The 27,367-nt window shown below is 54.9% G+C and overlaps 1 protein-coding gene across 10 annotated transcripts in view; it reads right to left on the bottom strand.

The window, feature by feature from the left end:
• Positions 1–290: 290 nt before the first annotated feature.
• The window catches only part of ARHGEF10L (Rho guanine nucleotide exchange factor 10 like), a 160,336-nt gene continuing 133,259 nt past the window's right edge, over positions 291–27,367 (bottom strand). For all 10 annotated transcript variants that reach the window (XM_059376402.1, XM_059376401.1, XM_059376405.1 and 7 more), the window contains 3 exons: positions 9,435–9,609; positions 2,562–2,684; positions 291–1,346 (listed from right to left, as the gene is read on the bottom strand). In XM_059376402.1, coding sequence (XP_059232385.1) covers positions 805–1,346; positions 2,562–2,684; positions 9,435–9,609 — 840 coding nt within the window. In that variant the 3' untranslated portion in view covers positions 291–804. The remainder of the gene's footprint in view (positions 1,347–2,561; positions 2,685–9,434; positions 9,610–27,367) is intronic.

Here is a 27,367-nt window from a genome sequence, read left to right as displayed (position 1 = left end):
TCTGTGTTGTCCAGGACGGCTGGCACGCAGCTCGTGGCTGGGGCTCTTCGAGACACACTGGAGAAGCACCTGTGGGATCAGGAACCGAATCTGTGACTTCATTTCCTTTTCTTGAATTACAAAAGTAGAAAACGACACGCGGCCACCGGCGAGGGCATCACACAGCTCCTACGAGGGCCCGTGCCGCGGGGTGAGGTCTCCCTGGTGCTCCCGCTTCCTGAACAGCCCCGTGGCCGGACAGCTGTCGCTTCCCCATCACATCTCAGAAGACAGAAAGTCAACCCCAGAGCTCACGTTATTCTCGTCTTTTATTCCAGCATCTCCCAGAGCTCCAATATGTACAGACCTCATTTATACACATATTATACACCGTATGTATGTACGTATTTATACATGTCCACACAGCAGCCCACGCGCTCGCAGACACTCCCACGCACACGCCCTTCCCGGAGCCCCGCTTGGCCGTGTGAGAGGGGCTGCCCTTGCCAGGCAGTCTCGAGGTTTTGTGTTTTTTCTTTTTTTCTTTTTTTTTTTTTTGCTTTTAAAAAGAAGGCCATTTCCTCCAGAGGGATCCTCTCCCCAAACCCAGACTCCTTCCCTGAACACTCTGAAATATTCTTTTTTTTAAAAAAGGATGAAGTTCTCCTCTGCCAAGGTAGTTCCAGGAGATGGAGGCCCATCCCTGCTGTCCCTGGAAGGCGAGTCTACCCCGTCCTGCCGGCAGGGGGGCCCAGAAGGCAGGAGGGGCCCCCAGCGGCCCAGAGCCCCCTGCAGCCTGTGGCCATGTGCCCGCCCGGCCGAGGGCTATAGCGTCAAGGGCACCTGCCAGATGAGGAGGGCGCTGTCCGTCTCCCCGCACGGGGCCGGCCTCCCGCTGCCCCCCGGGGGGGCGCTGCCGAAGTTACGGTAGCCCTGCCCTCCCGAGATGATGGCCACGGAGCAGATCTCCTTGCGGTGGGCATCGCGGGTGCAGGGCCGGCTGCGCACCCAGACATCAGGGTCGTCGGCCATCTCGTAGATGGAGCCGTCCTCCTCGCTGTGCTCCAGGGCCGAGGCGTCGGCGGGCGTCGGCTCCCGCACGGACAGCAGCGGGCCCGGCAGGTGCGCGGTGGAGCGCAGGCGGTACTGCAGGAGGACGCCCTTCTTGCGGGTCAGCTCTCGGCCCACGTGGCTCGCCGGCGTAGGCGTGGGCTCGGGCGCCGGCCCGTCCAGCTTGTCCTCCTCTGCCTGTGATCCCTCGGCTTCCTCCTGGTCGCTCCGCAGGATGTCGGGGGCCAAGATGCTGGTAGCCACGGCCAGGAAGGCCACAGGCCCGCAGTGACCGTTGAGCGAGACCATGCCTTTCCCTGGATGAAAGCAACGGGGAGAAGAGGCCCAAAGGCCCAGGGCTTGATAGGAGGCACCCCACCTCTCTCAGAGAACTTTCTGGCTGTGGTTATTGTTTTGGAACATTTGTCGGAATGTTCCAGAAGGCCTTGGGTCTGAGGAAGGGCTCTCCCATGCTCTAGGGCTACTTGCTGTGCAGGGGTGGGACAGGGAACAGGAGTGACCTTACGAACCACTGGGGGGACCGTCAGTGTGACAGCGCCTGCAGCCCCTGCCTGCGCCAGCCGCACATCTGCGTGCCCTCACTCGAGCCACTGACCTTGCCCGCAGAGCCTTCCCCAGCCACCTGATGCTACACCCCATCCCCTAAAGCCCAATTCGGGCTCCTCCACAGCACATCCTTCTTGACTCCGCCCACAGCCTGCCCAGCTCCCCGGTCTCTGCGCCCCAAGGTCCCAGAACACCCGCTCTCCTAGCACCTGTCCCCCCACAAGCTGGACCTCGGCCGCCTCCAGCAGATGGTCAGCACTGGGGGACATGGTCTCTGCCTGATGCCTCCCTACCACCCAAGGACCAACACCATGGGGAACCAAATGACCTGTGTGATGAAAACAGGTGACTTTGGGATTTAGGAAGAGGGGATGCTCCTGTTCTGGCTGAGTGGGACCTCCCCAGGGCTTCCCCCTCCCACCCTGCCCACCCCAGCCCTGCAGCTGGAGGAGACCCCTTGCTCTTCACTCTCGGGGCAGAGGCAGAGAGGGGCCCAGGGTTCTGGGTCCTCCTGGATCCCACCCTTGTTCTCCTGGCCCTAGCACCACCCGTCAGGGCAGGCCTCCCGCTGCTCCGTAGGAACACATCTGCATGCAGACCCCGTCCCCAGGAGCCTTGTTATGTCGGTCTCTGGAACCTGGACATTTTGAAGCTGCTGTGGTGAGGGAACAGGAGGGGCCCAGCCATTAATCAGGGGCCTCCACCAATCCTGAAGCCACTTGGCCCACACACGCTATTGTGCCTATTGGCCAGATTAGAAAACTGAGACCCAGAGAGCAGCTAGGAGACCTTGGGGTGGGGTGACATAACTCCACTGTGCCACAGGGCCTCCTGTGATGACAGGGGACACTGGAGAATGGTCCCCACGTCAGAAGAGAGCGTAAATCTCTGGACACAAGGCTCCCCCTCCCCGGCCATCTGCAGCGGACTGCCGGCCCCTGCCAAGACCAGTTCCGGAGCCTCACCTGTGATCTTGGGGATGCCTTCCAGCCGAGGCACAGGCAACAAGACGATGACACCCTGGTCAGTGCCTACCCAGAGCAGACCCTGGCAGATCAGGAGGCTGGTGACACACAGGTGCTTCTGGCCTGTGGAGAGAGAAGCCAGCATGAGCTGCGCCCCTCCTGGGGGGACAGCAGTGGGTTCTGGGGGCTTCAGGGTGAGGCAGGGGCGTGGTCTGGCTCCTCCGTGAGACAAGCAGGAAGCTGGATGGGGCTGTGGTTAGGACTCAGGCTTGACTGGTTGACCTGGCTGGGGTCTGGCCCTTGCAGCCCCGAGCCTCAGTTTCCACCTGGATACAGTGGGGCTGTGTGAGGACGGGAGGGGGTAGAGCCACAGAGCCCAGTGCTGGCCCATGGGGGCGCTCCCTGGGGGGCATGGCTTTGAGGGTGAAGGAGATGCAGACGCACAGGGGGGGGGGGGGCCACTGTGGCTACAAGCAGCGGGATGGGAGGGCTGGCTCCTCGATTTCCAGCGCAGGCTTGCCGTCCTGCTCACGTGGGTCCTTCCCCCGGGTGAAGGCCGAGCGCTCCAGCAGCTCCCGGCCCCCCGCCGGTGCTGCGGACGACTCCGCACCAGGAGCGGGCAGACTGCTGATGTCGGTCCACATTAGCTCTTGTCTGGCTCTGCCGCTGCTGCTGTCTCTTCATTTTAGCGAGATGGGTGGTGGCAGGGAGAACGCTGGGGTCCCTCCACTCTTTACAGGGATGCGGGGGTGGCACGCGGTGTGGGCTCCAGGGCCCGGTGCTACCACTTCCCAGCTACGCGACCCAGGCTAGTCCCTAAGCCTCTCTCTGCTATTTCCTCAGCAGCACAAGGGGACGGTGATGCTCTTCCACAGCCTCGTCCCGAGGATTATATGAGTCAATGAATGAACGTAAACCACTGAACCCCATGCCTGGGCCACGGCCCGCAGACAGGCATCAGCGGCCACTACTACTGCTGTCCTGTTGTTAAAAGTTCTGGGCAAGGGGAAGGGGCAGGAGCGAGGGCCTGTTCGCAGGAGCGAGCCCTTTCTGAAGGGCTGAATCCTTCTGCCCCCCCCCCCCCGCCCCAGAAGGGGCTCACGCCTCCCTGAAAGGAAATTCACATCCACGCCACGGGATGTGTGAAACGATGCCTGGAGCAGCAGCCACCAAACTGGGCAGGCTCCGCACCCTTGGCGGGGCTCACCGCCCGCGCCCCCAGAGGTGAGCCCCTAACCTGCATTTCCAGCAAGTATGCAGGTGACGCAGCTGCTGCTGGTCCAGGGACCGCACTTGGAGAAACGCTGCTTTGGACCATCTAAAGCACACGTACCCCTGCTCCGGTCTGACGGAAGCCTCGCGACGGCTGGGAGGTGTGCAGGACAGGAGCGGTGTGCCCATTTTCCAGAGGCGGATACTAAGGTCCAAAGCGGTCACCCAGCTGTCGGGCGCAGGGAGGGAGCTGAGCTCCCACGCGCCAATGACCGTCTACACTGCGGCCGCCTCTCTACTCTTCAGCAAATGACTGCAGTTCCCCACGGGTGGGGGTATGGGCTTTCTCCAAGCAGAATGGGGGGCTCCCCAGGGTTACCATGTTGGGGTTCACATAGCACTGTCCATCACAGTGTGCTCTCCCACCACTGACCCGTTCGCCCGGCACCCCAGAACATCCCAGGGCCTCCTGGGTACGGGACTGGGCGCCCAGGGCTGCAGGCACGGCAGGAGCCGCACACAGTTCGGCTTGGGGAGCAAACACTCTAGGACTCTCCCTAGTGATAGAAATTTTACCGACCACGTGGCTCAGTTCTGCAGCCACTAGCCACACATGGCTAGCGAGCACAGGGAGTGTGGCTGGTGGACGGAGGCACTGAACGTTTCGTGTCATTCAGTTTTCACTGTAGTAGTGGCTATCGCATTAGCGCTGTCCGGAGAGGGGAAAGGGGAAGTGAAAATGTCAACAAGAAGCACAGACACCAGGAAGAGAATTCAAATGGGGGATGGGGCAGGAGTGGGCAGGAGAATTCCCCAGTCTCCTGCCTCACCCTGTCTTCTGGAAGGATGGGGTAGCAGGTGTGGGGGGGGTGAGGTCTGGAGGGCAAGGAAGACGCAGCCACGCCAGGTCACAGCTAAGGATTGGGGCACAGCACATGCAAAGGCCCCGGGGCAAGAATGAGTGGGTGGCAGGAGCAGACTATAGCCAGCCCAGCTTGGGGATGGGAGCAAATTCCAGACAGCTAGAGAGCAGGTGGACCAGGGTAAGGACCAGACTGTTCACTCTGAGCAAGGTGAGAAGCTACTGGAAGGTCTGAGCCGAGGAGTGGGTGACCCGGTTTGGAGGAACACTTTAGCCACAGAGTGATGGAGGACAGGAAGGGAGGGAGCAAGCAGACCAGCCAGGCAGAGAAGTCCTAGAAGAAGATGAGAAGCCGGCGCATTCGAGAGCCATTCTGAAGCAGATGGACAGACCCACTGACAGACTCGAGTGGGTAGGGAGAGGGGACAGGAATCGAGGTGCTCTGTCTCAAGCAGCTGGGTGCATGGCAGTGGCTCGGACTCAGATCGGGGAGCAGGCCTGGGTGGATTGTCGCCTAGATGTGCAGCTTAAGAGGCACATGCAAGTGACGGCAGGCAGTGGGACAGATGCTCCAGGCAACGGGGCCCAAACTCGGAGAGCCCTCTTTGCGGGCCTAAACCAGTGTGGGGCTGAGAACCCAGCTAGAAAAGCCAGGTCGTCTCTGGACAGCAAGGGTGATTTCACAAACGGGGCTGGGTGTCTGTGGAGCTGGGACTTGGCCCCACGCCTAGATAGGTTCAGAAGTTGAAGCCGCCAAGCCCGCCAAGCAGGCTGCAGGCCAGCGCAGGTGCTCCCCACCCTCCTGGAACCCGCGCAGGCTGCCAGCCCTCCCCCCTCCACCAACCTGGTTCCTTGCTGGGCTGGGTCAAGGTCTCTGTGGCCCCATCTCCCTCTCACTGCTGGCTCCCCAGAGGGAAGCCTGGTGAGGGCAGCCACGCACCTGCCGAGCTCACGAGGGAACAAGTACCAGGACAAACAGAGGTGAGCAGGACAGTGACAAAGGACGCGGGTGTTGACGTTACATACTAGATGTGCAAGCTGATGAGCCGCTTTCTTTCTCTCATCTGTCAGGGAGGATTAGGAACCGACCTCGTCGCGTTTTATGATTATTAGAATTATACATGGGTGTGTAATGCAGACACACAGTGGGCCCAGCTCTGAGCCCAGCGAGCGCAATCAATGAAAAGAGGCCGTTGGGATAACGTCTGTGATTATGGAAAGGACCTGGGCTTGTGGCTTATCATCGGCTCCATCAGAGCCATAAACCTACAAAAATAATGAAGCCGAGAGAGCAAACGCTGCCTCACCTCCTTCTCCAGGACCCCCTGGGGCCGTGAGCCCCCATGAGAGACCACTCCCCACTGCCCCCGTGTCTCCCCGGCCCCCACCGGACAACCGAGACCCAGCTGACACCGAGGAGGGCAGCAGGCGCCGGAACTGAGAAACGACTTCATCTGCAGACCTTGTTCTGAAGCCCTTCCTCTGCCTCGAGGAAAAGAGCAAGACACTCCACAAACAGTCCGAAAGAGAAAAAAAATTCTAATGGTGGATAAATATTTTATCACAGAGACTTAATGCGGCGGTGTTCAACTCACCCAAGCCATCTATCTGCAGACAGACAACTTTAAAAAGCTCAGGCTCCCAGAGAACATTTTATTAATGACCTGTCTAGTTAAGAGGAGGGGGGAGTTTGGGTTCAAAAATGCATTAATACCAGTCGGGTACATGAGTGGAAGAAAGGGGTCGGGGGAAGGAAGCGCGATAAATTTTTAACACGCCCTTAAAAAAATCCACACTTAGAAGAGGAACAAATGTATTACTAATTATGCAATTATTTCATTTGGTGGTATAGGGGAAGAAAAAATACTTAAAAGCCTTTTTTAGAATATCTCTAATAAAGAATTCAAGGTTCCTGTCCTGTTGTCCTCCGGCCGGGGCACGGCATGGGGGGTGCAGAAGCCGCCCTCCCCTGCGGCAGCTCTGGCCCTGCTCCTCTCAGGCTGCAGGGGTTTTGGCCGGGCAGGTGTGGCTGACTAGGAACTGCCAGGCTTGGGGACGGGGGCCCAGGGCAGTAACCCCTGGGGACCACCGGGGAGGCCCTGCACCTGGGGACCTCAGCCTCTGTCCCCGATGTGCCAACCCCGGGGAAGTCTAGTGAGTGAGAAGTGGCTTCTGTCTGCTGGACATAGCAGGTGCAGTGGAAGGACATGGATGGGACCGTGGGGCCGAGAAGCAAGGTGTGGCCCACAGAGCAGGTGTAGGGAGGGCCAGGGATGGCCCCGAGGATGAGGATGGAGATGATGCTGGTGGTGTCACCCACCAGGAATTGGGACTGCAGGGCACTGTCCCTGCACTGCCTCAGATGGAGCCCAACCTCCCTGGGAGGCAGGGACCAGGGATCCCCAGGATTCCCTGTCACTGCCCATCATGGGGCTGGAGGGCTACAGAGCCAACCAGACTCCAGCTCTGGTCTGTCCTATACCCCACAATCGAGCTCTCACTTGGATCTTGGCTCCTCCCTATATAGTTGGGGAAACTGAGGCCCAGGACCGGGAATGCTATACAGTAAGTCTGCAAGGCTGCAATTAAGATGCTGGCTCTGGTCTCCTCGGCAGTGAACCCTGGTCATTTCACCTCCCAGGTCTCCATTTCCTGTCTCGGACATAGTCATGAGGACAGCGGATGCCCTTCCTTCTTAAAGGGGAACAGCCAAGGATGAGGAAGCCCGTGGACAAGCAGATGCATTTGAAGCTGACACAGTAAAGCCACAGCCATGCGGAGGGGCTGCGATCGTGGACCCGCAGCCGCGTCTCCCCGCAAGTCCCACCGATGACCTCCAACCGTACAACAGATGGATCCTCTCTCTCCCCTCCCCTGCCCCGCAGAGATTTAAAAGGCCCACTTTTTTTTGTTGTTCTGCTAGCCTGAAATAATTTAGCTATCAGCGTAAATGGAGATAGTTCTGTGATATAAAGAAATCTTTATTGTAGTTAAAATGGATTTACCTTGTATAATGGCTAAATACTATGAAATACAATGAAACTGAAGGAAGATGGAACAGGGGAGGGAAGGAAGGAAGGTTGGTTAGGAAGGAATAAGAAAAGAGCAGGATGAGAGCTTTAACCGAGGTCCTCCCGAGCCCACACAGCACATCCCAGAAAGCGCATTTATTCTCCTCATGCACCTGCCATGCTCCAAGCCTGGGCAAGGCATCTTCCCACGCCTGAAGGCATTTATCTGGTGCCGGGAACCACCTCTGGTCCCACAGAGGGACCACAAGCTGCTGGGGGCAGTGAGACCACCCGAGCCCTACAGTGGCTAAGCTGGGACTCTGGCCACCTCTGAAACCATCTCTCCCCATTCCCCATGGTAGGACTCTCAGAGGCCTCCCAGCCCTGCCTCTGGCCCACCGCAGGACCACAGACCAGCCATGTTTTCCTGCTGAGCAAACCACCGCTTCCACACGTGTACCATGAGGACCACCCCTGCTCCGTGGGTTACCGTGAAGTGAGACCCCGTATCTGAAACCTTCGGGCCCAGCTCCATGCAGGGCTGGGCCAGGGTGTGCAGCAGATGGCCGTCACACTTGGTCACTGCCACCGCTGATCTTGGGTTTAGCAACCACCCGGCCCCATCACCACCAGTCCAGACTCAGGGACTGCTACTGTGACTGGCCGGGAAGAAGCAGGACCCAGGGTGATCTCTGGGTCCCCTAGCTGGAGTCAGGGACCAGGCCTCTGGTGAGACAGAGGCCCCCAGAGTCCCTTAGGTTCTGGCTAATATGTCTGCCCTCGGCCCGGCCTCATAGGATGGGGAGATCAGTCCCCAGCTCAGCACGTGGTCACCCTGGCCTCCACGTGGCCCATCTGCTGAGTCCCTGTAACAATTAGCTCCCCACCTGCCAGGCCAGCCCCATGTCCTCGCCCCAGGGCCCCCTCAGCTCTCCCAGCTGCTGAACCTGGCCCAGCTTGGACAGGACACAGCCTCTGTATCTTTGCAAACCAGTCTGTCTGGTGGAAGTGGGGCCAAGCACTAAAGCCGGCTGGTGGGGGGAAGGGGCCCTGAGCACGTGTCTGGCCTGGCTCCCTCCAGTGCAGCCAGCAGGCTCTGGGCAGCATCTTGGGCAGCAGATGGCAAGGGGGTTGCCTGGAGCCAATTTCATGGGGGCCTTGGGCCGACACAGGGAGTAGCAGTGTTAGGTGGGCTCCGATCTCCCTCTTCTCCAAGTAACACCAGTGGCTCAGCAGGAGGAAGCAAGGCCCCGAGGGGACGACATCCAAGCCCTTCACTCTGCTCCTGCCTCCAAACCCCAGCCAGCAAACCAAGACAGTTGCCTTTCTTAGAAGAACCTCTAAAGAAAGAAACCTCCGGTCAGCCTTCTCTCTTTCCCCTCGCTTTACAATCTGTACATGACATGAGACAGAACTGGGATTCTGGACGGCCTGAGAAGTGGCAGGTGTGGACGGGCCTGGGTTCCCACCCAGTATGACTTTTCAGCAGCAGCCCGAATTGGGAGAGTCTGTTGAGCTCGGAACCTCCCTTCCCGCGGGAAGGGAGACGGAAGAGTGATGACAGCAAGAGAGGTCTGGGAACAACAGCCCTGAGTTTGAATCCCGGCCTCGCTGCCTCCTCTCTTGGAGGCCCAGTTTTCAAAGCTGGCCAGACATGGCCATGAGGGTTAACAACCCGGGCTGGCCAGGACGCGGCTCTGCCTGGCCACGGCAGGTGCTCCACGAAGGCCAGCTCCTCCCCTAGCCAGACCCAGGACAGCAGGGCACGAGGCCCAGCAGCAGACTCACCTGGCAGGAGGAAGGTGGTCCGGGTGGCGATGTTGATCTCCTGCAGATGCTCCAGCGTCTCGGTGTGGAAGAGGCGGATGGAGGAGCCAGAGGAGAAGGCCATCCAGACGCCGCTGCCTGCCTTCACCATGTGCGTCACACTCACGGTCTCATCCTGATGCGCCTCGAAGCTTTGCTGGGGCACAGAGAGAAGGGTGTTGTTGCTGGGCTGGACCCGCTGGCTGATCCTCGGGCCGGGGTGGGGGGGGCGGGCAAGCTAATTCAGCCTCGGCCTGAACCAGGCTCAGGGCCAGAAGGGACTGTCAGGGGCCCAGCAGCGGTGTGCTGAAGACAAGTGTTTAACAACGGGTAGGGAATCCTGGTTTGTCATGTTGCCTGATTCCTGTGGTGTAAATACTTCTAAGTGGCCCGTCGCCAGCTCTCCACAGGACACCATTGCACAAGCAGCTAAGAAAGCGATAGTACACAGCCAGCTCTCAGGAGCTGAGGCACCAGGCTCTACCACACCCCCATGACACAAGGGAGAGTCAGCAGAAAGTCAATGCAACAGGACGGGCCAGCTTATGTACATTATCAAAAGTTACCAGTGCAACAAACAGAACGATCCGGGAAGGGAGGTGGGTAGTGGGAGTCAAATCCTAGCCTTTTCCAGCAGGGATGCACAACATGTTGTCCAAAAATTGGTAAACCAAGAAACAGCAGGAAATTGGGTTCAAGATGGTGGAGTAACGAGATTCTGAACTCCCCTCCTCCCACGGACACGAAAATCTACACCCACTCATGGAATAATTCCCTAGGAAAGGGACCTGAGAACTGAACGAACAGAGCCTCCACGACCAAAGGTAAAAGGACAGCGTCAAGATAAGATGAGAGGCAGAGACACAGACTCCCCAGGGAGAAGCCCCACCATGGCCCATCACTATTGGGAGGGGTGGCAAAGGTACAGAACTCCCCTGAGGAATGAGAAATTCGAAGTCCAACCTCAGGCACCCCAACTCTTAGATCCTGCCCAGGAAAGACGATTCCCCGAAATGCCAGGTTTTGGAAATCAATGGGGATTACATCCAGGAACGCTAGAAAACTGAAGGGAACAGAAAACTCACTCTTACAGGGATTGCACAGACTCACTCAAGCTGGAAGCGAGTCAAAAACACCAATTTGAAAAAAGCATACACCTCGGATGAAGAAGATCCATTTACTCACAACCTTAAAGGGTCTGCCAGAGTGGCAGAAAACATCGGGGGCTGTCTCAGTGGGCTGAGGTTGGAGCCATTGGTAGGAGCATCTCAGTCCACCTTACTAACACGGGTACGGGCAGGCACCATTTTGGATTCTCCCTATAACCTGTGAGTGCCAGTGAGTGCACTCCACTGAGAGTCCTCTCCACCAATGTACTCCAGCAGCCACGGGCACACCCCTAACCAGGCCAGGAGCCAGCCCCACTCATCAATGAGCCACAGCCACAGCCCCCCACAACAGGAGGGCACACACAGCCCACAAGGGGGACACCCCTTAAGCACCTGGCTCTGGTGACCAAGGAGATTGCACTTCTGGGCCCCATATGTCAACCCCTATATATAGGCTGGGAGAGGTTGGTGACTCACCTAATACACAGAAATAAACACAGAGCAAGGCAAAACGAAGAAACAGAGGAATATGTTACAAATTTAAAAACAAGACAAAACCTTAAAGAAAGAATTAAATGAAACAGAGATAAGCAATCCACCTGATAAAGAGTTCAAAGTGATGGTCATAAAGATGCTCCCTAAATTCGGGAGAAGAATGGGTGAACACAGTACGAACATCAACAAAGAGACAGAGAATACAGGAAAATACCAAATGGAAGTTATAACTGAACTGAAAAATAAACTAGTGGAGTCCAGTGGCAGACTGGATGAAACAGAACAAATCAGTGAGCTGGAAAACAGAGCAATGAAAAAACACCCAAACAGAGCAGCAAAATGAAAAAAGAATTAAGAAAAGTAAAGATATCTGAAGGGACCTTTGGAAAAACATCAAGTGAAGTGACATTCATGTTACAGGAACCCCTGAAGGAGAAGAGAGAGAGAAAGGTCCAGAAAAGAAGGAATAATGACTGAAAACATGCCTAATCTGGGGAAGGAATCAGACATCTTGGTCCGAAAAACCCAGAGTTCTAAGCAAGATTAACTGAAAAGGATCCACACCAAGACATGTTGTAATTAAGATGGTAAAAGTTAAGGATAAAGAGAGACTCCAAAAAGGAACAAGAGAAAAACCTGTTATGTACAAGGGAAACCCCACAAGGCTATTAGCAGATTTCTCAGCAGAAACTTTCCAGGCCCAAAAGAAGAGGCATGACTCATTTAAAGTGCTGAAAGGAAAATCTTCCAACCAAGATTATCACTTAGACCTGAAGGAGAGATTAAGAGCTTTTCAGATAAGCAAAAGTTAAAGGAGTTCATCACCACTAAACCAGTCCTGCCAGAAATGTTAAAGGGACGCTCCTTTTAGCTTAAAAGAAATGGCACTAATTACAAGTACAAAACATACAAAAGTAAAAATCTCACTGGAAAAGGTAAATATATGGCAAAGATAGTGAATCAATCACTTACAAAGCAACTGTAAAGATGAAAAGACATGACTGGTAAAATTACTAAAATCACAATAATTAGTTCAGGGAAGCACAGAATCAAAAAATGTAAAATGTGTCATCAAAAATATAAAACATCAGGGGTGAGAAATAAAAGTTAAAGCTTTAAAATGTGTTTAAAGTTTAAAGACTGCTGTTGTCATAGGAGATTTTATGTGAACCTCAAGGTTCACATAGGGAAAACTTATAGCAAATACACAAAAGAAAATGAGAAAGGAATCTAAACCTAATAGGAGAAAGCCATCAAACCACAAGGGAAGAGAGCAAGAGAAGAAAAGAACAGAGAGCAACTGCAAAAAAAGCCAGAATGCAATTAACAAAATGGCAAGAAGTATACACTCATCGATAATTACTTTAAATGTAAATGGACTAAGGGCTTTAGTCAAAAGCCATACAGTGGCTGGCTGAATGGATAAACACCAAGACCCATCTATACACTGCCTACGAAAACCTGATGTCGAAGTAAGGACACCCACAGGCTGAAAGCAAAGGGATAGAAAAGGATATTCCATGTAAATGGAAATAAAAAGAGCTGGGGTAGCGATATTTACACAAGATAGACCTGCGGACAAAGACTGTAATGGAAGGCAAACAGGAGAACAACACAATGATGAAGAGGTCAATCCAGAAAATGTAACTTTTCCTAATACATATGCATCCAACAGGGAGTACCAAAATATGTAAAACAAATTTTAACACACCTAGAGGGAGAAATTGACAGCAATGCAATACTAGTAGAAGACTTTAATACCCCACTTTCATCAATGGATAGATCATCCAGACAACACAGAATAAGGAAACATCGGCCTTAAATGACACATTAGACCAGATGGACTCAATGGATATTTACAGAACATTCCACCCAAAAGCAGCAGCAAACACATTCTTCTCAAGGGCACATGGAACATTCTCCAGGATAGATCACAGGTGGGGCACAAAAGAAGTCTCCACAAATTCAAGAAAACCAACATGTTATCAAGCACCTTTTCCAACCACAATGGTATAAAACCACAAATTAATCACAAGAAGAAAATGAGAAAAACCGCAAAAATAGGAAGATTAAAAAACATGCTACCAGAAAACCAATGGGTTGAAAAAGGAACCAAAGAAAAAATACAAATACCTAGAGACAAATGAAAACAAAAATACAGCACATCAAAATCGGAGGGAGAGGGGAGCATAGAGGCGGTTCTAAGACAGAAGTCTGTGGCATTGCAGGCCGACCTCAAGAAACAGGAAAAAATCTCAAATAAACAATATGACTTTACTCCTAAAGGAACCGGGGGGAGGGGGGAGAAACAGACCTCAAAATTAGTAGAAAGAAAATATTCGACTGGAACAGAAAAAAGTGAAATGGGGACTAAAAAGACAGTATGTAAGATTAATGAGGCCAGGAGCTGGTTCTTTGGAAAAAATAAACCAAACTGACAAACCTTAGCCAGACTAATCAAGGAAAAAAGAGAGAGGACTCATATAACTAAAATCAGAAATGAGAGGGGTGATGTGGGGCTCAAACCACAGAAACACAAGGGATCGTCAGGGACTTAATGATGTGCTGACACCCTGAACAACCTGGAGAAAATGGGTTTCCTAGCCTAGAAAAGAAAAAAAATGGATAAATTCCTAGAAACATATAAACTTCCAAGATTGGATCCTAAAGAAATAGAAAATCTGAACAGAATGATTACTGGAGCAAGGAGATTTTAACAGCAATCAGAAGCCTCCCAGCAAACAAAAGGCCAGAACAAGGTAGCCTTGCTGGTGAACTCTACCAACATTCAGGGAAGATTTTAATACCTGCCTTTCTCAAACTCCTCCCAAAAATTGAAGGGAGGGGAAGTTTTCCAACATATTTTATAAAGCCTGTATCACCCCCTATGCCCAAACCAGCCCTGATACCAATTACTGGCCAGGAACACAGATGTAAAAATCCTCAATCAAATGTCAGCAAACTGAACACAACAATATATTAAAAGGGTCATATGCCATGACCAAGGGGGATTTACTCCAGGGATACTAGGATGTTCGACATCTGCCAATCAATTAATGGGATAAAGCACATTAACAAAATGAAAGACAAAAATCATACGATCATCTCAATAGATGCAGAAAAAGCATTTGACAAAATTCAATATACGTTTGTGATGTTGAAAACCTCTCAAAACAAAGTGGATATAGAAGAAACGTACCTCAACATAATAAAGGATGTATGACAATCCTGCAGTGAACACCACCCTCAAACGTGAGAAGCTAATAACTTTTCCTGTAATAAAAGAAACAAGACAGGGATGCCCACTCTCACCACTTTTATTCAACACAGTACTAGAAGCCCTAGTCACAACAATTAGGCAACAAAAGAAATAAAAGACATCCAAATCAGAAAGGAAGAAGTAAAACTGCCACTATTTGCAGAGAATATGATACTCTAAATAGAAAACCTTAAAGAATACACCAGAAAACCACTACACCTAATAAATGAATTCAGTAAAGTTGCAAGATACAAAATCAATATACAGAACATTCACGGCATTTCTGTGCACTAATAACGATTCATCAGAGAGAGAAAATAAGAAAACGATCCCATTGACAATTGTATCAAAAAGAATAAAACACCTAGGAATAAATTTAGCCAAGAAAGTGAAAGACTTGTACACTGAAAACTATGAGGCATTAATTAAAGAAATTAAAGAAGGCATCAATAGATGGAAAGATATTCTATGCTCATGCATTGGAAGAATATTATATAAAAATGTCCATCTGGAGCACCTGGGTGGCACAGTTGGTTAAGCATCTGCCTTCGGCTCAAGTCAAGATCCCAGAGTCCTGGGATCGAGCCCTGTGTTGGGCTCCCTCCTCAGCGTGGAGCCTCCTTCCTCTCCTCCCTACTCATGCTCTCACTCGCTGTCTTGCTATCTCTGTCTCTCTCTCTCAAAATACACAAATAAATAAAAATATTAATATTTTTTTTAAAAGTCCCTTCTACCCAAAGCAATCTACAAATTTAATGCAATCCCTATCAAAGTGCAAATGCACTTTGCAGGACTACAACAAATAATTCTAAAATTTGTACAGAACCACAAAAGATCCCAAAATAGTCAAAACAATCTTGAAAGAGTAAAACAATGCTGGAGGTCTCATGCTCCCCGATTTCAACCTACACTACAAAGCTATAATCAAGACCGTACAGTGTTGGTACAAAAGGAAACTACGCAGGTCAACAGAACAGAACTGAGAGCCCAGAAAGAAACCTACACCCATATGGACAATGTATCTATGCCAACAGAGCTGAGGACACACAAAGGAGAAAGGACTGTCTCTTCAATAAATGGGGTTCTGGGAAAACTAGACAACCACATGCAAAAGAAAGAAACGGGACCCATACTTTGTATCAGACACAAAAATGAACTCAAAATGTTTGAAAGACTTGAATGTAAGACCTGAAACTGTAAAATTCCCAGAAGAAAACAGGTAGACTCCCTAGCATGGGTCTTAGTGGCATCTCTGTGGATCTCACTCCAAAGGAAAGGGAAACAAAAGTAAAAATAAACAAGGGGGCTAACAAGTTTCTGCGCAGCAAGGGAACCCATCATCAAAACAAAAAGGCAACCTGCTGAACAGGAGAGGGGTTAGTATTCAAAATATATAAAGAACACATACAACTCAACAAGAACAACAACAACAAAAATCCCAACAACCCAGTATCCAAAATATATAAAGAACACATACAACTCATATATATAAATTTATATATATATAAAGAACAACAACAAAAAAAATCCCAACAACCCAATTTTTAAAATGGGCAGAGGATCTTAATAGACATATTTCCAGAGAAGACCTCCAGATGGCCAACAGACACCTGAGTAGACATTCAACATCACCAGTTAGTCTGGGAAATATAAATCAAAACCACAGTGAGCTTTCATCTCACACCTATTAGAACGGCTATCATCAAAAACACAAGAAATAAGCAGTGTTGGCAAGGATGTGGAGACAAGGGGACTCTCGTGCACCATTGTTGGGAATGCACACGGGTATGGCCGCTGTGGAAACCAGCATGGAGGTTCCTCAAAAAACTAAGAACAGAACTACACTATGACCCAGCCATTCCACTTGTGGGTGTTTATTCAAAGAATGTAACAGCTAATTCAGATACGCACACCCCTATGCTCACTGAAGTATTGTTTACGATAGCCGTGATACAATACAACCTACGTGTCCATCGGTTGCTGGACGGATAAGAAGACATGGTGTATTGAGACCACGGAAGACTACTCAGTCATAAGAACAATGGCATAAGCACTCTGCAACACCGATGGACCTATAAGGAAATACACTAAGCGAACTAAGTCAGAGAAAGACAAATATCGCAGTAGTTCACTCCTATGTGGAATCTAAAAAACCGAAACAAGCAAATGAACAAAATAAAACAGAAACAAACTCACAGATGCAGAGAACAGACAAGCACCTACCAGAGGGGAAGGAGTTTGAGGGTGTGAGCAGAAAGGGTCAGAGCTCAGCTGGATGCTGCCGGATAATAAACAGGCTTGGTGGCGCAGATGTCAAATTGCACCGCAAAGTTACAGAATTAAAATAATTATGGGATGTCAGGCACTGGTCAGGTAGAGGGCCTCTCACTTGGACTCTGGGCTTGACTTTTTTAAAAAAACCAAAAGGAGAAAGAGCGAGCAGAGCAGATTGGAGTCAGGAACAGAGCAGGTGTGTTCTGTCCCAGGGAGCAGGGCTGGGGTGGGGGAGTGGGAAGACCCTGCAGGAACGGGCACAGTGGGTGCGAGAAACAGAAAGGTGTCAGGGTGGGGCCCGGGGACAGACTTAGGAGGAGAGGTGGGCAGGGCCGGAGCACCCCAGGCCGCTGCTGTCCATGGTGAAGGCTGACCAGCACTTAAGTGCGTCAGGGGCTAGGCTTGTAAGTGACATGGGCCGGTTTACCTCTGAAGGACAGTCCCTCTGACTGTGGTGTGGCAGGGCCTGGAGGTGTGGGCATTGTGCCGGCTTAGGGAGTGAGGCTGGCCCTGACTCCCCTTGGCTCAGATCACCAAGAAGTTTCCCAGAGGGAAGGAAGCTGGCTGGTGGGGGTGGGGGTCTCCATGGGGAACCAGGCCCGTGGTCACTGACTGTGACGCAGCCAACACAATGGCTTTTCCCAGCCGGTCCCTGGTGACTGAGCTCTGCATGTGGCCCGGCAGGGGGCGAGGGGGTACAGGCTGATAGAGACAGGAACCTCAGGGGCCCAGCAACACCCTCTCCTCCCCGCGTGCCAGGCTGCTCCTGGGAGGCAGGGTTCTGTGGCACAGCTCACCCCCCACCGGGAGGGACCCTGAGGCAGGAGTTGCAGCTCCCTCTCGCCCGGAAGTTCACCAAGGGCAGGGGTATGTTGTCTCCATCAAAGTGGGGGCTCCGCAGGGGCGAGGAGGGGGGTCTCGTATGAGGTATGGCACATTCCGAGGACGAGGAGCTACTCGCTCCCTCAGACTGGGGACTCACACATGGCGCGGGCGGGGGCGGCTCCCCTTTCCTCAGCACCCCACCCCCACCCCAGGGAAGTCCCAGCCCTGGAGGCTCCGCCTGTAAGTCTCTGGGATTTAGAGGGAGGCCAGGCCCCTCCCAGCCTCCACAAGCTGGGCCCAGTCCACCCGGTGCAAGGGGAGACGAGCAACCTCCATCTGCTGGGCCTTCGCCCCCAAGCCTGCTGACCGCAGCCCGGGTCCTGCTGGCTTTGTTCTCCTTAGTCCTTCCAGGAAACCCTGCGGGGAGTGGGGAGCAGGGTGGGGTGCAGATTACCTCCCCAAACCAGCCGGCACTCAAGACCACATTCCCGCAGGCCCAGACCCAGGCAGAGCCCCAGGTCCCAACAGGATGCCTCCCAGCCTCGCCGGGAAAGGCCAGCAGGGGAGCCACCAAGCCCCGTCACAGGTGAGCCACTGAGGCTGGACCTGACTTCCCACAGGGCCCACCATCAATGAGCAGATGGACAAACGGGGGGACAGCAGGTGGAAGGGGGATTTGTCACAACAGACTTTTGTGTCTGCACGACATTTGTCTGCAGACTTTCCTCCAACACGGCATACACACACATGCACACACTTGCACACATGCACACCAACAGGAAGGCGTGTCCGAGCTCGCCCCGGGCGGCACGATGCCCGCCCCCCCTCCAAGGGGAGGCTCAGAAGCACCTCTGGCCTCCGACAAGGCCAGACCACACTGGAACCCAGAGGCCTCGAGCCACGGAAAGCAAAACCAGAGTCTGCCGCCGCTCCGGCCTGCGTGCTGCTGTCAGAATCCAGTTAAAAGCAAAGTCAGCAGTGGAAACCCAGCCTCATTTCTCCAGGGGTGTAACAAGTCTTCCCCCAGGTCCGGAGGGCTTTACACAAGGCCTGTGCAAACCTGCCAAGTGGTCCACGGGTGGGGGAAAGGGCACGATGCGTGTGCAACAGCACGGCCGCTCCAGCCCCTCCCTCCTCCATGATCTCTCAGCTCCCCAGGACCCCTCCCCTCGCCAGGAGCTCATTCTTGGTGCCAGGTCCTGGGAGTCCTGGTTGGGGCCTCCTGGGGGACACAGGGCAGAGTAGGCAGCCTGCGGGCAGCATGGATCCCGCTACTTCCGGGGGAGGGAGGCAGGCAGCAGGAATGCCCAGACCTTGCTGCCCACAGGGCTCAGGGCTGGTTTCCCATTCCTCTCCACTGGACCCTATGGACACAATTCCACAATGTACAGAAGTTATGCAGGACAGCCCTGCTACCCTTCCCGACTTAGGAGTGAAGAGTAATAACATCTGCCACCAACTTCTAAATGGTGTAGCCAGCAAAGGGAGAATGCGTATCATATGGGGGATTACAGCAGAATGCTAACAGTCGGTTAATTAGGTAGAGGATCTTGGTGTGTTTATTGTACTACTCTTTCAACTTTACTGTGACTTGAAATTTCTTTAAATAAAAAGTTGGGGGGAGAGACAAAAATTTTTTTTTTAATTTAAAAATTAAAATTTTTTTTAAAAGCTGGCAGCCAGAGGGAAGGGCCTGGGTCTGACGCCCAGCTCCTGGCTCACTCTGGCCCCGTAACTGGCTCTCCTCGCTCACCTGTCAATGGGGCCAGGAGGAGAACCTGCCCTCTGGGGTCCCGGGAGGCTCCGTGGGCAGGGCTGGCCACCACCAGGGCTCTGTGCACCCCATCTGCGGTGAGGAGCTGGTCAGGGAGCTGGGAAGAGACCGGGGATCCAGCGCCAGCCCACCTGTCCCCCTCGCCCAGCTGCAGGCACGTGCACCGAGGCTTTCAGGTGAGTGACGCTGCTCCTAATCGTGCTGACACAGCCCAGCCTCCATCGTACAGTATTTATGTGCCTCCAAGTGACGCTTCGGTGCTCGGTTTCTGTCAATTCCCAGGGTGAGCCGCTCAGCACTCAAAGTCATTAGAGCTAAGAGGAGCCAAGGAGCCGGGAAGCAGTGCGGGGGCGCTCAGGGCCAGCTGGGGGCTGATGGAGAAATAGCAGAAGGCTGGCACGGCTCCGGCCTGCTGGGTACCTACTGGGTGCCCGGCCCTCCCCACGCCACAGCATTTCCTCCTGCCTGAGACCTTTACGAGAGAAAAGGGGCCAAACCCTGAGCCCAGGTGGCACCGCAGGGCAGGGGCAGAGCTGGGCGTGGGCCTGACTCCCAGACTCCAAGCTCGGGACACTCCCCCCCCAGGCATCTCTGGTGCCGCAACAGAGCGGGGTGGGCATGCAGGGGCTCTCCGTGCGGCTCCCTGCTCGGTTACCCGTGTGGGCTGCCTGGCCTAGAGATCGCCCACAGAGCCCCTGCCTGCCCCTTGGCCAGCCCCACCTCCGGGCCATGCCCCAGACGCCTGGGACCTGCCTTCCTCATCGAACTGGCAGGCTTCAAGAGAGATTCGAGGGGGCACCTGTGTGGCTCAGTGGGTTAAGCCTCTGCCTTCAGCTCAGGTCATGATCCCAGGGTCCTGGGATTGAGCCCCACATCTGGCTCTCTGCTCTGCAGGGAGCCTGCTTCCCTTCCTGTCTCTGCCTGCCTCTCTGCCTACTTGTGATTATCTGTCTGTCAAATAAATAAATAAAATCTTTAAAAAAAAAAACGAGAGAGATCCGCGGTGCGGGCTCACTCCGCCAGCCAGGGGACAGGCGGGGGTGGAGACACAGGGATGCCCCTCCAAGCGGCTGCTCTGGGCAGGTGGGCAGGCGCAGTCTGTGGTTTAAGGCAATCGGCACAACTCCCTTCCCTTCTTTATCTATCTTACTCTTATCAACATTTCGCAGCTGAGGAAACAAACAGAGGCTGAATGACACTCACAAAGTCACTGTGCAGGAAATGGGGGGGGAGCGGGGAGCGCCAGGATTCCAGCTGGTGACCAGCCAGTTTGCGGGGGGAGGACGGTGGTAGCACCAGGAGCCGGACACCCCATCCTGAGCAAGCCGGGACGGATGGTCACCCTGGTGGGACGCCACAGCCCACACCCAGTCTTCGAGTCACACACAGAGACACCTTTATGTGGGCTCCGTCCCAGGCCTTCTGCACCCTGCCTTTGAAGTCCAACCTGGTCACGACCAAGGGATCATGTGCCAGAAGCAGTGGGGTCCTTCCGGGGCACTTCGGGGGGGGGGGGGCTTCAGATGTGACATCCACATCCACCTCTCACCAGCACTTCATTCAGGGTCCCTGGGGCTCAGCTGACTCAGCTCTAAAGTGGAGGGGGGAAGGTTACAAGAGACCTGACCTGGTGCCGGCCTCTTCCAGCTCAGGGCCACATGGGTACTGAAAAGGGACAGACAGATGGACGGCCCTGCCTGCTCCAAGAAGGACAACCTGTTCCAAACTTTTAACAACCCATTTTGGAACTAAGTGTGAAATATTTGGCACCTTTGGTACATTCTTCTGGAAAGAGGGTCTACAGCTTTTGCCAACATCTCCAAAGAGCCTGAAAACCACCTTACCCCCCCAAAAGTTAAAAATCCCCACATGACACCTGCTTGTCACTGAGCACATATGACCTCTTCCCACTATTCTGGACTCCCCTTGGCCACAGCAGCAGAAGTGAGCAGGCTCGGCCAAGGTCACTGTGCTGCCCTCCTGCTGAGGGTGTGAGGGGCTCCAGGAAGGCTCACGTCTCAGCTCCAGGCGCAGATCTGCACCCAAGACTGCTGGGTAGGGGAAGGGGAAGCACGGGGATCAGGGAATGATTCCAGGCTTGACCCAGGACTCCAGAGCCCGACGGGATGCTGTCAGCAGGATTCTAGCTACAGCCAAGGACTAAATGGGGTGAATATAATCGACCCATTTCCCCTCTCACTTGCACACACGTGCAGGTGCACACACACGTTCACACACACAAGCTGTCCTCTCCCCCAGCCTCTGCTCATACCCGTTCTCACTGAACCTGCTCCAGGAAGCCTGGTTCCCACCCGGCCACACTGTCACTCCTCTCCAGGGCTTCTGGGCTCAGTGGAAGGCATGTCTGCCCCCACAGCAGAGCACCAGCGCAGGGGACATCCACTCTGGGTCAGGACTTGGGCTGGCCACTGTCTCACCCCACTGCCCTCTCTCCCCAGGTATCCAGGGGAGCCGACAGCTGGCCCTTTACCTCTGGCCATCCGAGCCTGACACGGCGGACCCCGGGCTTTGGGATCGAGCACTGGAGTGAGGAGCTGAAGATCCCGGTCCCACCACCGGGTGCCCCACGTGATTCTGACCAAGTCTTTCCCTGTAAAACAGCTGTGACACGTTGTGCTTCACATGCACCCAGCTGCTTAGCCGGGGGGAGGGGAGGCCAGTTCTATAATTATCCCCATTTTACAGGTGGGGAAATGGAGGCACACGGTGGTGGAGTCGGGGGCCGAAGCCAGCCAGCCCAGCTCCCAAGCCCATACTGACCACCATGCAAGCCCACTCAGACACGGCAGCAGGACTGCCCCCTTACAGCTTCCAGCCGGGCAGACCCTCCCCATGCCCGGCTGCCTGGCGTGAGAGGACTGTCATGTAATGGTCTGAGTGCGGCAGACGCTGGTCTAAGCCCCTCCCTGTGTGATCTCACTCAATCTGTCCTGGGCTCAGGCTCCCAGCCTCCCCTGTAGGAAGGCTCAGCCCAGGGCCTGGCGTTCAGGGGTCCATCCATGACCTTGTGTATCTTTGCCAGCTTCTAGGGGGCTGGGCAGCTGCTCCGAAGGTGTCCATCCCCCCCTCCCGCTGTAGCAGGGTTCAGAAGGGAGAGTGGCCACAGAGGAGTGGGGGGGGGGGGACATAGGAGAGCTACGTGGATGGAAGGACAGACTGACAGCCAGAGATGCTCGTGGGGGGAGGGGGGCAGGGGCTCCGAGGCTGAGGACTGCCACCTGTCGCTGTCGCCTGCCCCTCCCTCACCTCCTGTCCCCCATCTGGTCCCTCCACAACATCCTCCTCCATCTGGCTTCTCCCCACCACTTCCCTAGGCTTCTCCGCGGCTTCACAGAACCTGCTCCCTGAGCCGACAGCTTCAAACCACTTGTTTTTTACACCACAAAATCCTTTACCAACCTAAGTCTTCCAGGACAGGGGGAGACCAAATATGGGATACAGGAAAGCTCTGAGCTCATCCAGGTGCAGAGACAGGGGGCCTGGAGCCCTGCCCCTTAGGCAGCTCCAGCCCCCCCAGGGCCTCCATCGACATACCTCCTCCCCTAGACCCCTGGAGCAGAGCAGGCCCTGAGCCATGCCTGGCTCCTCGACACCCCCCAGGAGGGGACCCCATGGATCCCCCAACCCCCCCCCCATCCTTCACAAGCTTCCTGAAAGAAAGGTCTTCTGCAAGTCTAACCTCAACTCTTCCTGCTGCTGGAAAACACTCCTTGTCTGAACCTCCTGGAAAGTCTCTGCAACCTTTAGACAATCAATGTCTCAAGTTTCACCTGCCAACTTTTCATTTTTAAGACATAATAGGATGACAGCAGCAGTGACACACACACTTACAAAAAATTAAGACAAAACTGTGGGACAGGAATGACTCCCCGCAGTGACAGGAGCCCTGCCCCGCTCGCCCAGGTGGCCCACATGCTGGGGCTCGGGCATCCCGAGGACTGGGTGAATCTTTCCGCCCTCACGCCAATTTGCATACCATTACCCAAGAAGCCTTGCGCCTAGATTTCGCTTTTGCAAATTCCCACCAGTTTCGTGTCATAAATAAGATAGAAGACAGAAAACTAATACAGCCCAGCGATGCATTATTCATGCCACGTCACACTGTTATGATAGATTTACAACAGCTAATACATGCAAACTAAGTTTGGGCACTAAACGTGAAAATTAAGGGTGGGGAAGGCGGCTCTATCTGGGGGCCGGCAGGGGGACTTCTGGGGGCTGCTGGTGTTCAGGAATCCAGGGAAGTTTCTTTTCGGGCATGCCTGATGACAGTCCGCATCAGTGCCGGTATCGGAGGCCAGCGGCGGGGTGCAGAGGGTGTGGCGGGAGCAGAGCAAGGTGGGATTAGTGACAGCAGCACTCCGGGAAGCAGGAAGCGTGCTTCCTGGGCTCTGCTCTGAGCTCTGAAGCAGATTAACAGCACACGCCCTGCCCAGATCTCCCCTCCCGCCCACCTCTGCCAGAGCCCACTCCCCCGAGGGAAACTGCCCATCACAGCCCTGCCCTGAGCAGCCCCCGATGGTCTCAGCACCTGGTGTGCGCTGGGAGCCCACCAGGCGTGGTCCTGCCCGACACAGCCTCGGTGTAGTTAATCCGGTAACTGTCCCCAAAATGTCAACGTGCCGCTGTGGCCAGGGCTGTGAAGGAGCTCAGCGCTGCAGTGGCGGGTCATGGGGTGGGGGTGGGTGGGGGCGGTGTGACCCAGCACGTGTGGAGGAGGGGAGGTGGTCCACACAGACCTGTCCGCCAGCCAGGGGGAGCTGGGGTCTCATGAGACAGAGGTTGCCCCGATAAACCCTCGCCACAGTCCTGCGGGACGGGGGCCACCCCGTGCACAGATACTGACACGACCTGCCCTGTGTTCTGGCACTTTTCAGGCGACCTGTCCCCAATAAGCTTATTCTTTAATTAAGATGCGACAATCATCCCACAGCTGGCTTCCCCTCCAGCAATCGGTTCAAATGAACTCCGTAGGACTGGATTAGACTTTGAAGGTGCCGAACTAGATAATGAACACGAGGATGCGGTGTTGACACAGGCCCTGGCGAGCTACATTATTATTTAACAGGTCTCGCGGCTGCTCCACTGGGACCCAGGAGCCGAACAAGCCGTTGGTGGGCAAGCGTCAAACCCGGAGACACACTGTGGGCGCTGGCTCCGCAGGGGGCAGGTTCGGCAAGGTCAGGGGTGGCTGCAGGGGTCCAAGTGGACCTAAATAGAGACAGCTGGTGGGGGCAGCGGTGCAGGCAGAGGCCTGTCCCCAGGGAACCCTCCAAACATCGTCTGTGCTCTGTGGGGCTGACCCTGACCCAGCTCCTGGGGCCTTCTCTGCTCTGAGCATCCTCCTGCCTCCTGTCCTCCTGTGCTCCCCACAGCCACACACCTGGCCAGTCCCGCTCAGGGCTCCTGACCCCCAGGAACCTCTCCTGCTCCTGTCCCTCCTCTGGCTGGATCTGACAGCCCTCGTGCCTCCCCTGGGTTCCCACTGGGCGTGGGCTTGCCCCCCGGCAGTCTCCTCACCCTGGGCTGACCCTGAGCCTCCCGGGTCTGCTCCCCACACTGGACTCTGAGCTCCCAAGGAGCTGAGACCAGGTCATACTCGTGTCCATCCCTCCAGCACCCCCACACAGAGGGCCTGGGGATCAGGACACCCATCTGTCCATCCACCGTGACTACTGACTTTGAGCACCACGATGTTAAACCAGACGCGGGGGAAAAGAAAATGAACAGGCCGAAACTCTTGGCCCGGAGCCGCATTGGTGGGAAAGGCACGTGCGTCAGCAAATCAGAGTTCTGAGGAGTTACATGTGGTAGGAAAGAAACTGCAGGGGACAAATGCGGCCTGAAGGACGCAGCCTTCTGCCTGCCCAGGCAGCCAACTGAGATCGAGAGCAGACTCAGGAGTCAGACGGCCATGTTCAGCTCCCAGTTCTGCCTCCTTCTAGCTGTGTGACCTGGGGCAAGCCACTTAACCTCTCTGTACCTCTGTTTCCTCATCCATAGTGTGGGAATAATAATAATGCTCGTCTCATAGGGTGATTTGAAGATGAAACAAGTTAATACCTGTAAAGTACTTAAAACCCATCCCCGATCCGTATATGCTGGTTAGTATGATTTTCCCGGGAGTGATAAAAATCAGGGAAAGCTCCTTGGAGTTAACACAATCCCTGGATTAACTCCCTAGGTCTCCACATTTGGGCCAGGGCCCCGCTAGGCCCGCCTTCAGCCACGGGCACACTCCTGGGCCTCTTGGCCCGGAGCACGGAGCAGTTAGCTCTTAGCATGTCAAATCCCCACGGAGGCTTTTCTCTGGCCTGGGGAGAAGGAACCACGTCACCGCGGATAAGCAAAGCCCTTCCTCTGAAGTAAAACCTTCTGCAAAGATGTGCGCTGAGCCCTAGGACGGCAGCCGGCTCTCCGGCCTGCTCCTCCAGGGCCGGCCAGCCTCGAGCCAGGCCCCACGGATGGCATCATTAGGCAGCAGCCAGACGGGGCTGTTTCCAGAACCCCAGCGCGAAGGTGGGCAGGCTTCCTCTCTTCTAAGCAGTGGCGGGCGTGCAGCCTCATTAAATATGCATGGCAATCACCTCGTTACCCTGCCGAACGCGGTATGTACTGAGGGTGAGCTGCCCACACCGTGCAGCACACAAACTTTTCAATTTCCCCAGCTGCAGACGGGGCGCGTGCTCCCTCCGACCCGCCACCCCTTCCTCCGTCCTGCCTCCCCGCACCCAATGCCCTCCCGATGTCCTCTGCGGCGTGCAAAGCAGATAGAAGGCCATATTGATCCCCTTCTTGAGAGCAGCTGGTCCAGAACTAATCTTAAATCATCGCAGCCTCGAGCTAGAGCCTGGTGGCTGCTCAGCCCCAGGGACGGTGGGGCCAGAGCTGAGCTTCGGGGCCGGGCAGGACTGCACTGCGGCGGGTGAGCGGCAGGAGCAGGGGAGGGAGAGCCAAGCCCCAGCCCCGTCCCCGTCCTGCCCTTCATCCGTCCGTTTCACACTCCCAGGACAGCTGTCAGCAAAGCCAGGATGGTAGACCCGCCACACGGACGCACGCCCCACACCCACCAGCAACACCGACTCAAAGGGAGTTTGAATCTGCAAGTAAGCCCTGTATACGGGAAGAAGGAAGGATGTAAGGCCAAGTAATTACAGTGACAACCAGTGATCCCTGAGCACGATCCCCGAGCACTTGCCGCGTGCCGGGTCCTGTGGGAACCAGCCCTTCTGCACCTAAGTGCTCTCATTCAACCCTCAGCGGGGTCCTACCAGCATCGCATTCTCTAGATGGTGCCACTGAGGCCCAGGAGGGCTCAGTGCCTTGTCCAAGGGTTCAGAGCTTGGCAGGACACAGCCAGGGCCATCTGAAGCAGCCAGCAGCCAACCACACCTCCAAGGGAGTGGGGTGTCCAGGGAACCCAAGAAGGGCACGGCCAGGACAGAGATGGGGGCCATGGCCCTGGGGGATGCCTCCCAATCCAACCCCTCCAGAAAGTCGCAGGGCCCTGGGGTGGGGAGCACAGGGGACCCAGCTCGCACCAGGGCTTAGGTCCTGTGGCTCACAACTCCCCAGCGACCATGAGCCGCTGGCTCCCATGTGGTTCCTGGGTCCTCTGGACCCTTCCTTACACAAGTCTCCTTTAGAGAGACCTCGTGGTTCACGGCTGCCTCCCAGAGTCCCCAGCTGCCTCCTCCCTCTCCCTCCGTTGCCCCCGCTGGCAGCACTGAGAGCGTCCTTGGGCCAGCAGGGCCCTCGGAGGGCCTCGGACCTGCTCGGCCCGTTTCCATGTTATCCTCCGTCTGCTCTTGACGTCTTCCTGTCTCTGGGCTCACTCTTCCCACAGACAATAGAGTTTGTGTCTCTCCACCAGACTGGAGGCCCTCAAGGGCAGGCGTGTCTCCCCCTTCAGATGGGAGGCCCTCCGGGGCAGGCCTGGGTCTCCCCCGTCAGTCTGGAGGCTGCCATGTGCAGGACTGGGGCCCCTCCCCCTTCCCCAGCTGCCCTCAGCTGGACCCCGGTGCTCACCGCAGCTCTCCTCCGCAAGAACTGGAAGTCGCACAGGGTACTACTAGCAGGAGAAAGCCAGGAAGACACCCGGGCCTGATGTAAGGACAAAGCAGGGACAGTGGAGGAGGAGCCGCAGGGGGTTGGCCAA

Source organism: Mustela nigripes, chromosome 14 (genome assembly GCF_022355385.1).
Source record: "Mustela nigripes isolate SB6536 chromosome 14, MUSNIG.SB6536, whole genome shotgun sequence".
Classification (NCBI taxonomy): domain Eukaryota; kingdom Metazoa; phylum Chordata; class Mammalia; order Carnivora; family Mustelidae; genus Mustela; species Mustela nigripes.
This window is presented reverse-complemented; position numbering and strand designations above follow the sequence as displayed.